The sequence below is a fragment of the Lissotriton vulgaris genome, chromosome 1_1, assembly GCF_964263255.1.
Source record: "Lissotriton vulgaris chromosome 1_1, aLisVul1.2, whole genome shotgun sequence".
NCBI classification, from domain to species: Eukaryota; Metazoa; Chordata; class Amphibia; order Caudata; family Salamandridae; genus Lissotriton; species Lissotriton vulgaris.
The window spans coordinates 1,422,565,768-1,422,580,819 of NC_141685.1; the positions used below are offsets into that span (position 1 = coordinate 1,422,565,768).

Here is a 15,052-nt window from a genome sequence, read left to right on the forward strand (position 1 = left end):
ATGAAAATACGGCAGGACATTGTTTTATAAAACGTATCATGTGAACTCTAGTTTAATACTGACGGTTTTTAAATAATGTTGTACTTTTTATGATTATGTAAATTTTATAATCGAATAAAAGTTTATGAACTACTTTGTTTGAGGTCATGACGGAGTTACTAGTGAACATGATACAACTAGGGATATAGTATTGCCATATAAGAAGGTAGACATTCTATCCAGAAAATGGTGTAAACACATGAGTGTAAACCCCGGCTATCCACCCGAGAGAGAGACTAGGCAAAGATGGCCGCCCCATATGAGGAGAAGAGACAGTAGTCCTCTTTTTATTATTGTGGCTTTGTGAGCAGGGAGGGCAGTTTCGTTTTCAAGCTAGCCCAGTTCCTGAGTTGCTGTGAGGGAGTCTTATCTTGCAGGGGCCAGTTGATGATTTCGTCATATTTCTCCCACAGTGAACTACAATGTGGACTCTGACCAAGATGACCTTCCATGCACTACATAATACAGCTTGAGTTCCAGAACAAATAATGAATGAGAAAACACTTTGCAAAAATACATTCTGTAAGACCCAGGATGGATGACCAAAAACATAGCACATCTATGGCAACCACTGGCAAAAGAATGCTAACAGGATGGTACTTTCATGAACAAAGAATGGATCAGGATAAAATCCAAAGTGTGGGGTGAGATCCACCAGTTAACTTCGAAAGCACACTGGAGGAACTTCGGTGCAGTTTGTTTGTGTCCTCTCACAAAGAGTCTGGTTGTGTTTTAGGCTGGTAGAATTCTTCGACAATTAAATATGCAAGAACAGATGCCTCAATAAAAAATGTGCCCCCCCCAAACAGTTTTTTGTCGAATCCATCCATTTAACCAATTTCTTCTGAATCCAAGAAATCATCAAGGTATTCCACAACTTCCATCTCATCGTCATCCGTGAGGTTCTGCTTAGAAAACTCATACAGTTCCTTCTGCTGGGTGGTGATGTTATAGTAAAGAACTGCATCCGCCCTCGGCAGAAAATCCTCGTCTCTAAGTCCCCATTTATCTCTATGGTACTGGTAATAGACCAAGTTCTGTTTCATCACTTGGTCTTCCTGGTCGAAGAGCAGGTAGCTGGCCACGCAGGGGGCAGCGTTCTTCAGGTCATTCAATTTATAATAGGCATACTGCAGATAGTGGTACATGGTTGCCACAAACTTCTCCACAACATAGCCTCCTACGACGGGGGTGAGATCACCTTCGCACTTCAATTTGCAAGCAAGAACCTCGATGTAGTGATCTGCTATTGACAAATAAAAGTCTTTGAAATGGGTTATTTCACGAGCGCCTTCACAGGCTGCAAGGCATTCCTTATAGACCCGGAAGTAATCTGGTAGCGCCAGCTCCATGTCCGAGATGGAGGTCCGCCAGTTCTCTCCATTGTACGCTCTCACTGCCCTGATAAAAAGAACCTCATATGACTTGGTCTCCAGGTCTTTAATGTAGTCCTCTGAATCAGGCATGCTTTTGTAGTACGCCATGTTCCGCTTCATCATTTCATCATCCGGGTGCTTGAGCATGAAACTTATAACAACGCGATATGAGCATATTGTTTGTGCATATACATTACATATCGAGGATATCATACTATGAAAGATACTGGACTATAAAATAGGTCTACACAGATTAATTGATATTGCTAGGGCTTAGTAGTCTATAAATAATTGTCATACTGCCAAAGTTAATCTGATAGGTTCAAGACACAAAACCAAGACTAATAGATGGACATATCTGGCGGCTACTTGTCGATATAGTTGTCACAATAGAGTCTACCAAAAATCATACTTTTGAGATTCCCTATTTCTTCTTGTTATATGTTGAAAAAACGTAAACATGTAATGGGTCATCAAGTTGTGTTTCCTGCCCCGCCCACAGCGATGTCCGACGCTGATGTCGAAGTGGGTGCCTTTGCCGAGGCTCCGCGCTGCTTGCTCTAGCCTTCTGAAGCGGAACACCAGGTAAAAGGCGGCAGCTCCCACCGCGACGCACGGACATGGAACACGAAGCACGGGCGGTGGATGCCCGAGGCGGGATCGAGCTTGGTACACTCGCGGGACGCCGACGACAAATGCCTCTTGCTTAGCTGCCGTATGTGCATGGAAGCTATCTGTCCAGCCGAGCTACGAACTGCATGCACGCCACTCACCAGGACAACTGAGGCTCTGCTCTCCTTAAGTCAAAGGAGTCGGATGGTTTACAGCGCGGAGCTCATTGAGTTCACAGCAGGGGTGGCGCCTGGTTCATGAACTGCCAGGCGGTGTGGAGCTGCGGACCCAGGGAACTGAGGTGAGCACGCAGAAGTCAGAAGTAAGAGACTGTTTCCAAAAAACATGGCCCTCGACATTTGCTACTCAACTGATCGCTAATTATGATATTACTAGGCACTATGCACTATGGGAAAGCCCTCTAGCTGAGATATACAGAAACTCTTCTAACGTAGATACTCAATAAGGGCTTCCCTCTATTTGGATTAATTCAAGTGGCTGGCACATAACCTACATTCCCGGGCTGCAACCATGGCAGCTAGGGCTAAGGGTAAGCAAGGCAAAACGGACCTTGCGAGAGAACTTTTAAAATCACCACTTGTATCTATACCTCAACCTGTGGTTAAAGGAGTGGACAAAAAAGGCAGAAGAAAGGGGCAACAAAGGAGCGCTTTAAAATTTAAAGCGGTGGAAGCAAGGGAAGCAAGGGAAGCAGCTGAGAATTACAGACAAAATAAATATAGTGTCTTAAACAAGCAAGCTGTGGAAGAGGACTTGGAGGATTTGGAGGAAGAGGCGGGGGATAAAGATGAAGATGAAGAAACCCTATCCGAGCTTTCAGCTGAGTTAAGTCTGTTGGCGGTTGGAGAAAAAAGTGAGAGAGCTGGGGAGAATAAAGCAGATAAGGTGGAAAAGGTGGATAAGTTGGGCAATAAGGCCAATGCTGTCAATATCGTCAATATTATCCAAAACTTAGCCAAGACGGTCGAGAACCAATCAACCCCAAGCAGTATCCTCTCTTCTCTAAACCGCTGCTCCAGCAGGGTCAGCTTACAAGTACACCTACGCGGGAAGAGAAAAGCCAAAGGGGGCAAATGGAACAGCAGAGCAAGAGGTTTCTAATCAAAAAAGAAATATAACAAATACAACATCGCCAGTGGCAGAGGCACAGTCCGGTTCAGAAGTAACCCCAGCGGCAGTGCTAAATATCAGCTCACTCCCCTCTATTAATGCATCACAATCTATCCAAAATCTGGCCTCTCTGGCCCCCTCCATCGCCTTGCCGCAGACCTCACCTCAGACCCTCACATGTTCCAATTTGATACCCAAACCGCATAATCATAGCCCTGCTAAAATCGAAAAGTCGGCCAATTCTGCAGTAAAAGTACCGCCTGTGAATATCGACTCTCTACCATCTCCTACAGTTATGGTAGATCTAGGCCAAGCTATATGTCCACACAAGACCCAAGAGGACGAACTGCCCATATCCTCCAACGTCTCCAAAGTGAACTCTGTGGAGGACTTGCTCGCCACTATACTCCGCGAACTTAGGGATTTTAAAAGCTCCCAAGCCCATGAAATATCTCAGCCGCATAACAGGCTCACGAAAATGGAGGAGTGGTTTGGAAACCTCCCCATAAGGGTCTCGGACGCTGAAGCTCGGATCTCGACCCTAGAAGATACTTTAACGACGATGCAGAAAGATCTTCATGTAGCAAACAGAGAGAAATCTCAATTAGCGGAAAAAATGCAGGATTTGGAAAACTATAACAGGCGGTCCAACCTACGGTTAGTGGGTATTTCCGAGGGCGTGGAAGATAAGGATGTGGTAAAATGGTCAGAGTCCCTCCTAAAAAAAGCCATACCTGAGCTGCATGGTGATTAACGATTACAAGGGCGCACAGAGTCCCTGCGCACAAACCCAATAACCTGAAGTACCCTCGCACAATATTGCTTAACTTCTCGGACTTTAGGGTAAAACAGAGAATCCTAAACATTGATTTTTCAAAGAGAACATTTAATGTCAATGAAGTGAGCAACTTTCGGATTTTCTCAGATATGTCGGCGGCATCCGCCCCACAGACGCAGGGACTTTGTGAAGATGATTGACTCTTTTAAGACTAAGGGGGCTCAAGCCATGATTGTACAACAATCCAAATGGAAGGTGCTAGCAAAAGGGAGATTCTTTATCTTTACAGACTTGCACGAAGCCCAGTCACTTCTTGAAGGCCTCGGCGCATAATTATTTGTCAGATATCTAATTATTCATTCTGTTTGAATAAGAAAGGGGTGGGCTCAAGGGGGGACTGGAAGCACACAAGGATGCAACAAAATGGCATCAACAAAGAAGAAAATGACACAGAGAAGGACGGAAGTGGGTCACAGGGGGTTACCGTCCACTCTAGGGGGAGGTAGGGAGGGGGGAGGTGAAGGGGGTGTTGCAGAGGGTAAAAAAAGAGAGTTCATACACCAAAAATCGTACGCCCAACTTTTATCATTGTTATGGCACGGAAAAACTTAGTAATATACTAGCAGTAGTAGTTTATGATATACCAATCGATTTCTCTTTCCCTAGCATGGGAAGATACTCAAGATTTAAGTTGAGGTGCCTTATTAGATTTATCGATGGTAATACTGTTTAAACCATGTTAACTTGTCTCAGAGTGAAAAAAGTGGTAAGGTCTGAGTTTTATATTAGTTGCACTTTATTTGCCTTTTTTGCACAATGGTCAGTTATAGGAGGTCATAGATCAGCCCGCATTTGCACTTTATGTATCGAAGTCGTGTATCGTGTATCTGCTTTCTGTATTCAGAATATGAGAATTGCGTATTTTACACAAAAGGGCGTTATGTCCTCTAAATCACAGCTTTCTATTGTTGCACTTTAAATGTTGCTCCTCCTCAATCATTCCTCAATTATTAGCTGCTATTTGGTTACTGTTCTGCGTATTTTGCACAAGGAGATGTTTAAATTCTTTCTCAACATATTTTATATTTATTCTCTTTTTAAATATTTTAACCAAGGAGTAATATGTTGAAATTTGTATCCTTTAATGCAAAATGGTTTGAACAACGTTCGCAAAAAGAATGCTATTGAGTGTTGGTTAAAAGGCCTCAGTCCGATGTTATTTATTTGCAAGAAACCCATCATAGAACCCTGGCTGAATCCGATAACATTTTTAGGGATGGGTGGGTCATAAAATGTCTTCAGTAGCCGGGTTGGCACAGAGGGGAGTATGCATTTTAATAGGAAGTCATGTAGGCTTTTCCTTAGAAGGGGCAATTACAGACCCCAGTGGTAGATGGGCACTTGCACATGGCAAATTAAACCATGTTAATATAATATTAGCCACAATTTATGCACCAGTCTTAGACGACCCTCTTCCAATCCTGCAATTGAAACAGGCTTTAAATGGTTCACCCCGGCAAATAATATGGGGGGGATTTAAATTTTTTACAAAATCCCTTATTCGATTCATGTCAAAAAGAACGGCCCCAGAATAAACGCCAAGTTGCTATTGCCATACAAAGCTGCATACTAGATCTTGATATCATCGATCACTGGCGTTCCTGTAATACCCTTAAACGTGAATACTCTTGCCATTCTGCAAAATATAATTCTGCATCTAGTTTAGATTTTTTTCTAACATCTCATGGGTTGGAGGTACACAAATATGCTCATCTACCGTTCACGTTTTCGGATCACGCAGTACTTTACATGGGGATAAGAATAGGGAGGCAAGACAAAGTGTCACCTAGGAAATGGTATTTTAACAAATTGAACCTCTCAGATACTCAATGGTGTGCAGACATCGAGGAAGAGATTGAGGAGTTTTTTGCACGAAATAGAGGTACATCCCCATTAAATACAACTTGGGATGCATTTAAGGCCACTCTGCGGGGGATAATTACTTCCAAAGAAATACAAAAGCAGAAGGCAAGAAGAGAGGTGAAAAGTAAATTACAAACAAATCTTACGCAGGCAACCCAAGAACATTACAGGGTGATATCCTCACTTTCGGGACAAAGGGTTTCCGAAGCAAAGAGAAAAATGAAGGATTTTTATTATGATTTAGGCGAGACTAATAGCAATCTCTATGCCCAAAACCTATATGAAGAAAATGAATATATAGGAAAACTCCTGGCATGGCAAACCAAAGAAAATCAGGCCCGAAATAGGATAGAGCAACTAATTAACCCTGTCACCAAAGTTCAGGTAAAGACTACAGCTTCCATTGGTGAGATGTTTTTAAAACATTATGAGGGATTCTACCAAGCTACTGAAGGAATCGCGACTGAAATTATTGGGGAATTCTTAGAGACACTAGAAATACCCAAACTGGATTACGAGGGTAAGAAATTGTTGATCGAGGACTTTACAAAGTCAGAGCTCGATGAGGTAATTCATTCTCTTCCCAACGGTAAGGCCAATGGCGACAACGGGTTCCCTGTAGAACTTTTTAAAAAATGTGATGGTACTTTGCGTAAAGAATTCCTACTTCTAGCCAATTATTTAATTCAAGGAGGACTACCCCCTGACTCTCTGCATTCAGCAGTGGTGGTTAGCATTTTTAAAAAGGGAAAGGATAAGGAAAATACGAATTCGTATAGGCCCATAAGTCTTTTAAACACAGATTATAAAATTTTTACGAAACTTTTAACGAACCGGCTGAACAAAATAGTAGGGCCTCTTATAGGCTCCGATCAGTGCGGTTTTATAGCAGGAAGGCATCTCCACACGAATACAACATTTTTATTGGAGGCACTGGATTACTTTAAGACCAATAAGGTGAAAGCGCAAGTCTGGGTTTTAGATGCCGAAAAAGCTTTCGATCTGGTGTCATGGGACTGCCTATTTGCGATTTTGCACAGCTTCGATTTTCCGTTTGTTTTTATCTCCCTATTGAAACAACTCTACATGAACTCTAGGGCACAGATTATTATCAATAATATTAACATTGGGACATGTCAGGTCAGCAGAGGCATGCGTCAAGGCTGCCCTTTGTCTCCAATTTTATTCGCCTTATTTATTGAACCTTTGACGATTGCAATCAGGGGCACAATGACCGATACAGTACCCGTAGCCGGAATGACAAATATTAAACTATATGCTGATGCCATTGCCCTTTTTTTAGATTCAAAGCCCTCAAGTCAAGTAAAAATTTTAAAAATCTTTTCGGATTTTCAAAAGTTAGGGGGTTATAAGATAAATGTTAACAAGACAGAAATAATCTTAGCTAACTGCACTGTAGTCACTTTATTGCCGGAATTTAGGCAGATTTACAACACACGCCCAAAGAGATACCTGGGAATATTTATCTCTGATAACTTGGAAGATCTGTATTCGTTAAATTATATACCTCTGTTAAAAAAGGTTGGTTCCCAATTAGATCGTTGGAATCTATTGCCATTGTCTATAATTGGACGGGCTACTCTAATACGTATGTCTATTTTACCTCTTTTTAACTTCCTTTTTAGTGCAGCCCCCTGCGCAATCCAAGTCTCTTTTTTTGAAAAAGTGGATGCTATGTTTTCCTCTTTTCTTTGGACAAAAAAAATTCCAAGACTTGCACTTTGCACTTTACACCTTCCATCTGCACAAGGAGGGTTGTCTCTCCCAAACATTAGAGAATATTACTTTGCTACTTTTGCACACCATAGTTTTAGGTTTTTTTTCTTAGACGATCGCGAGGCAGACAATTTTTTTATGAGGAAGATGCTGTGGGAAGCTAAAATTACTGATCCTGCCAGAATTACGAAATATGCAAAGAAGGTCCGCAATAAGTCCCTACAGTGGCTAGTTAAACAGAAAACTCAGCTCCTGAAATGTTATGGAATTCCCAGAATAAGCAGTTCAACTGATTTAATCAATTTTAGTTTCGGAGAGAGGGGATGTCTAGATAAAAATATAGCGAGATTATGGAAGGATAAGGGTTTTGAGAAGATTGAAGATTTCCTCTTAGAGAACAGATGGGAATCCTGTGAGGAAATCTCTAGACAGATACACCATTCGAATACAATATTGAAATGGACTTTTTTTATGCTCCACGCGGAGTTCAGAGAATTAGATATAGGTAACTTATTTTATAAAAGTGATATATCATTAAGGTTAAATAATACAATGCAAAAGAAGATCAGCACTTGGATTAAAATACTAAAAGAAGACAACGCAATCAAATCTTTTAATAAGGTTAGAGAAAGGTGGAAAAAGAGGGAAGACATTGAAATTAGGAAATCAATGTGCGATAAAATAATAAATTTAACAAAACTATCTTCCGATGTGCTAATTTTAAACGTATGCAGTTTTATAGCAAATGGCTTATCTACAGAACCCCCTCATTTCTCCACAGTATATATATCCCCAGGTTTCTGATAAGTGTTTCCGCTGTGAAGAAAAGTGCACCTGGAAACACATTGTCTGGGAATGCCCTAAAATACAGGAATTCTGGAAGTAAATAGAAAAATACCTCTGTGCCACGATCAAAGCCAACATTTCATTCAACGAATCAATCTCAGTTCTAGGCTGCTCTTCGAGCCCCACCCCTTATGATGAGTCCCTGTTTATAGCCTCCCTGATAGCTAAATCGCTTATTTTGCAGTGCTGGAAATCAGACAGTACCAACACTGCCAGCATGGAAAGTAAAACTATTAAGGATTCAGGGAAGGGAAAGAAAATATGCATTGAGGACAAGGGCAGGAAATATGATACATTCTGGAGCGTGTTCGAATCCTAGACTGAATATGGTGGATATCGATGTTAACCACTTCCTCTATTATTAGTCTGCTCGATCGATACGTCAATTGCACTATGAACATTGCACTTTATGAGTAGTTGTTTAAACTGTCTAAATTTGAATATGTTTTATATTTGAATGAAGCCAGTGTAAGTTGATTCTGATTTTTTGTTTTTGATTCTTTTTCTGTTTCTCATATGCACTTTACTTTGTACTGTATTTACTCTGCTGCTAATACGTCATGTATGGCTCATCCTGTGTTTATGAACTCTCAATAAAAAATATTTAAAAAAAAATGTTGTGTTTTGTCACATAGTTCTGATATTTTCAATGGTATCTCATGTATGTATATCATCAGGTAAATCTGTTAGATCAATATATGCGATTCAGATCTAGCTGTGAATAAGTATAAACAATCAAGTTCTCCACACTTGTGACACATCATTTAGTGGATAAAGCCATCCACGGAATTGTGTCGTTAAGACCCATAACATCACTTGCCATCTTGAAAACCCATCTTTGCTCTCGTTGGAACAGGAAATTTGAAATATCAATACAATGCAGTGGAATCACTGGTTTCTCTAGTACTGTCCACTCAAAATACTCTGGTTTGTGATTTTGTTCAGAAAAATGTCTAGTGAGAATGTTGTCACTGTTTTCTTGCACCTGAAGGTGCTCTTATGCTCCATCATACGGAACTTCCCCTTCCTTGTAGTCATGCCTACATATTTACTCCTGCAAGGACATGTAATCAGGTAGGCTAGGTTCTCGCTATTACAGTTTGTAAAAAACCTCTGCTCCCAGGGGTTCGCAGTTCCTATGTCTACAAACTTAGATGGTTTTGTTTGAGCACATACTCCACAATATCCGCACGAGAAATGTCCTTGGACTTTCGGCAGATTCCATAGCGTTGTATCCATATCTGGTTTTGAATTCGAAGGTCTAGTATGTACCAGTCAGTCTTTAAGATTAGTGCTCCTCTTGAGGGCAAACAGAGATTGTGGTATTTTATCAAAACAGCTATTAAGAATCCGCCAATGCTTCCAGACACTTTTCTGAATGTTGTTGGTCAAAGTGCTGAAAGTATGAACAAAAGTCAAGAGGCCCAGTGGGGTTTCTTTGTTGGTATCTCAATCAGCGCTTCCCTATTATTATTCTGGGCACGTTTCTTTGCTTTCTTGATCAGACTGATTGATAATCTTTCTCCTCTAGTTGTTGCCTCAAAATTTGAGAGTGTTCCTCATACTTGGCGAGAGTAGTGCAATTCCTTCGCACTCTTAAGAACTGTCCGAAAGGCAAGTTGTGCCGGAGAGATTTCGGATGTTGACTATCATAGCGTAATAATGAATTGTGCGCCATCGGTTTCCGATAGAGCTCGCCGTGCAGTTGCCCATTAGTATGGAAAATAGATAGATCCAGGAAGGCAAATCTTTCTTTCTCAACTTCTGCTGTGAATTTCAAAAATCTATTTCTGCTGTTCAACTAATCTTGAAAAATCGTGATGGATTCTGATGTGCCCCTCCATATTACTTCTACTGCTTTCTACTAGTGATATAGACGCCTGTTTTTAGTAGTATGACATAACAATACGAGTGATTTGTTATTCATTTACGCTCTCTTGTCTGCCCATGAACGATAGAGACAGTGTCCCGGGGAATAGTTACGAAAAGTTTTTTTGCAAACGGCCATTAAATTCAACCTACAATCATGTCCTTATTTTGACCGCTTGCGCATCACGAGGAAGTATGTGCTTCTGCACAACAAAGAAGGGAGAGAAGTAATACCAAGTGTAACACAACATTCGAACTATCATTGATGTTTGCAAAGAGTATAGGTGTGTCTCTCTATTGTATATGAGAGATTTTGTGCCCTACTTATCAGTACCATGGCAATGATCGCTATTTGACTATTTCCCAATAAAAATGCTTTTTAACCCCTTCCACGCTCATGACGAGCTGGGCTCGTCATGGCGTAGCCTCCTCGCACGCTGATGACGAGCCCAGCTCGTCATGTAAAGTGCGATTCCCAATAGTTCAGCATGCGAGCACAATAACGCTAGCGCGCATGAGGTTAAGAAGTTGTCTTCAGTCGGAGGCAATAATTTGGGAGATAGAAACATAGATTTGAATTATTTACTATACGGTGTCTGTACTTGAGACAATGATACACTTGTCATTTATTTAGTCAGTCGTCAGTTCCTTTCATGACAGTGGGTCTTTTACAGTTTGCTACATGTTTTGTTTTTGGTCTTAGACAAGTGTTGGTGATTATATAACATCAATTGTTTCCATACAAATTAGTATTGTTGGAATTTTCTTTGTAGAGCGGGGCCTCATAGAACGTAATTTGAGCTGGTGCCGAGTGAGGTGAGGCTTACCCTTTGGAAAGTAATGGTAAGCCCTGAATCTCTTCTAGAATGATCTGAATTCATATCCTTTTCTGTGTAATTGTATAAGAGGGCGCTGATACACAAGAGAATGTCATGTTTATTTTCCCTAGATACAGTTTATCCATCATACTTTCACAAGGGATTGAACATGATCACAACAGTAAAACTGTATGTATGATCTTTTCTTTATTATGAATGCAGTGACAAATGAAACTTTGGTTCTGAAAAAAGCCAGGGGCAGTTATCCCTAAAGGCTGAAACATGTCGACCGTTTAAGCAGTAATTAGTTTCAAACTGCACCATATATAAAAAACATAATATTCTTTTTTTGCACTTTCACACTGGTTTTAATAGGAGAACTATGAGAGACGGTAAGTAAGAATAGCATACTATCTCACTAGGTCATCCTTTTTTTTTTAAATTAACACTTTTTTATGCACTAAATGAATATTTGCACTGCACCTCAGAGATTACCTTTATCCACACTTTCCCAATAAACACAGTCATATTTGGTGTTTTTCCTTCTTGAAACAAGCATCGCATACAAGGATACGGTTCTTTTTCTCTGTCCTCCCTGATTGTTAAGAGAGGCAGGAAGAAAACCGTTTGGATTCCCAATGACGACACTGGGCACTTGATTGTGTATTGGTGGGATACCAGCTATCCTGAGGCGATCCTGAGCATTATTTCTTGTGTTATCCTTGCCTTCTTCTCTATTACACCCTCAACAACATAATGAGTTGTTAGAGTTCATAAGAGTTATATATTGTAATACTTTTTTCTTTAGGCCCTTTGGATTCTATTTGTTTTTTAATTACTAAAGGACAAGCCAGGGGTTAGGGCATAACTCAAACCATTGTTGCCCCTGAGCACAGGGGGGCCCAAAGACATCAGTTGCCCCAACCCTCCAGCGTGCACCCATTCAGACCAAGACCAATGAATATATGCACACATGCCTACATTTCAGAACAGAAAAGTGTGAGATTTTAAAAATGTATTTCCCCTCCATTAATTTCAATGGAGAAGAGGCGATTTGAGGCGGGAGACAACTGAAATAAGGCCACTTTTGACTTAATTATTAAGGGAGTTTTCTGCCGGAATCTGGTCTATTAATTCAGAAAAGGGGGTGGTGATGAACAGAGTGTCTGAATTAAGCAGACCACTCTTACCCAGTCCTAAGATCAGGGCTTGATCCATCACCGTTTTTTAGCTCACTGCACCACCCCAGCTCAGAACCTGGCTACATGCAAATTAGTCTGTTCCTGTCCCAGTGCATGATGGGAACAGGACAAACCAAACTACCAAGCCAATTCTTATACTGGGAAGGAAACAAGCTCCCGGGGACCGGTTTCTGGCATTTCAGCCGTCGGCGGCCCGGTTTGCTTGAATCCTGATGGTGCAATGAGCAAGGGACTCACATCTGAGTATACCCTTCCACGCTTATGGTGGACAAAAATGATTCAGAAAAGGGGGTGGTGATGAACAGAGTGTCTGAATTAAGCAGACCACTCTTACCCAGTCCAAAGATCAGGGCTTGATCCATCACCGTTTTTTAGCTCACTGCACCATCCCAGGTCAGAACCTGGCTACATGCAAATTAGTCTGTTCCTGTCCCAGTGCATGATGGGAACAGGGCAAACCAAACTACCAAGCCAATTCTTATACTGGGAAGGAAACAAGCTCCCGGGGACCGGTTTCTGGCATTTCAGCCGTCGTCGGCCCGGTTTGCTTGAATCCTGATGGTGCAATGAGCAAGGGACTCACATCTGAGTATACCCTTCCACGCTTTTGGTGGACAAAATGATTCAGAAAAGGGGGTGGTGATGAACAGAGTGTCTGAATTAAGCAGACCAATCTTACCCAGTCCAAAGATCAGGGCTTGATCCATCACCGTTTTTTAGCTCACTGCACCATCCCAGCTCAGAACCTGGCTACATGCAAATTAGTCTGTTCCTGTCCCAGTGCATGATGGGAACAGGGCAAACCAAACTACCAAGCCAATTCTTATACTGGGAAGGAAACAAGCTCCCGGGGACCGGTTTCTGGCATTTCAGCCGTCGTCGGCCCGGTTTGCTTGAATCCTGATGGTGCAATGAGCAAGGGACTCACATCTGAGTATACCTTTCCACGATTATGGTGGACAAAATTATTCAGAAAAGGGGGTGGTGATGAACAGAGTGTCTGAATTAAGCAGACCACTCTTACCCAGTCCAAAGATCAGGGCTTGATCCATCACCGTTTTTTAGCTCACTGCACCATCCCAGCTCAGAACCTGGCTACATGCAAATTAGCCTGTTCCTGTCCCCGTGCATGATGGGAACAGGGCAAACCAAACTACCAAGCCAATTCTTATACTGGGAAGGAAACAAGCTCCCGGGGACCAGTTTCTGGCATTTTAGCCGTCGTCGGCCCAGTTTGCTTGAATCCTGATGGTGCAATGAGCAAGGGACTCACATCTGAGTATACCCTTCCACGCTTATGGTGGACAAAATGATTCAGAAAAGGGGGTGGTGATGAACAGAGTGTCTGAATTAAGCAGACCACTCTTACCCAGTCCAAAGATCAGGGCTTGATCCATCACCGTTTTGTAGCTCACTGCACCATCCCAGCTCAGAACCGGGCTACATGCAAATTAGTCTGTTCCTGTCCCAGTGCATGATGGGAACAGGGCAAACTAAACTACCAAGCCAATTCTTATACTGGGAAGGAAACAAGCTCCCGAGGACCGGTTTCTGGCATTTCAGCCGTCGTCGGCCCGGTTTGCTTGAATCCTGATGGTGCAATGAGCAAGGGACTCACATCTGAGTGTACCCTTCCACGCTTATGGTGGACAAAATGATTCAGAAAAGGGGTTGGTGATGAACAGAGTGTCTGAATTAAGCAGACCACTCTTACCCAATCCAAAGATCAGGGCTTGATCCATCACCGTTTTTTAGCTCACTGCACCATCCCAGCTCAGAACCTAGCTACATGCAAATGAGTCTGTTCCTGTCCCAGTGCATGATGGGAACAGGGCAAACCAAACTACCAAGCCAATTCTTATACTGGGAAGGAAACAAGCTCCCGGGGACCGGTTTCTGGCATTGCTCACTGCACCATCAGGATTCAAGCAAGCCGGGCCGACGACGGCTGAAATGCCAGAAACCGGTCCCCGGACGTTTGTCTCCTTTCTGGTGAAGAATTGGCTTGGTAGTTTAGTCTGCCCTGTTCCCATGATGCACTGGGCCAGGGACAGACTGATTTGCATATAGCCAGGTTCTGAACTGGGCTGGTGCAGTGAGCTAAATAACGGTGATGGATCAAGCCCTGATCTTTGGACTGGGTAAGAGTGGTCTGCTTAATTCAGACACTCTGTTCATCACCACCCCCTTTTCTGAATCGTTTTTGGCCACTATAGGTGTGGCAGGGTTTACTCAGACATGAGTCCCTTGCTCACTGCACCATCAGGATTCCAGCAAGCCGGGCCGACGACGGCTGAAATGCCAGAAACCGGTCCCCGGAAGCTTGTCTCCTTTCTGGTGAAGAATTGGCCTGGTAGTTTAGTCTGCCCTGTTCCCATGATGCACTGGGCAGGGACAGACTGATTTGCATATAGCCAGGTTCTGAACTGGGATGGTGCAGTGAGCTAAATAACGGTGATGGATCAAGCCCTGATCTTTGGACTGGGTAAGAATGGTCTGCTTAATTCAGACACTCTGTTCATCACCACCCCCTTTTCTGAATCTGAATCTGGTCTATTGGCATGTATGTATGCGAGACATGCACAACTCAGAGGGCTCTCTTTATATTCTGCCAGAGGCGCCCCATCATTTTGCAGTAAGCCACTAACAGGAATAGAAGCACGGACATCATTTAGGTGTCGCTAGGTGTTGCAGCTGCGACCCATGGCTGGTCCCTTACGA

The 15,052-nt window shown here is 42.4% G+C and overlaps 2 protein-coding genes across 2 annotated transcripts in view; one reads left to right on the forward strand and one right to left on the reverse strand.

Annotated features, from left to right (window-relative positions):
* ABCD2 (ATP binding cassette subfamily D member 2) overlaps window positions 1-15,052 on the forward strand; it is a 214,790-nt gene that overhangs the window by 89,958 nt on the left and 109,780 nt on the right. The window lies entirely within an intron of this gene.
* LOC147750633 (cartilage-associated protein-like) lies at window positions 428-1,562 on the reverse strand. Its single transcript, XM_086967220.1, has one exon. It carries the CDS (start codon window positions 1,560-1,562, stop codon window positions 870-872), a length of 693 nt encoding a protein of 230 aa, XP_086823346.1. The 3' UTR covers window positions 428-869.

Bases quoted from the DNA above. Each gene is read 5' to 3' on its own strand.
- LOC147750633 (XM_086967220.1), bottom strand. From the start codon at position 1,562: ATGCTCAAGCACCCGGATGATGAAATGATGAAGCGGAACATGGCGTAC.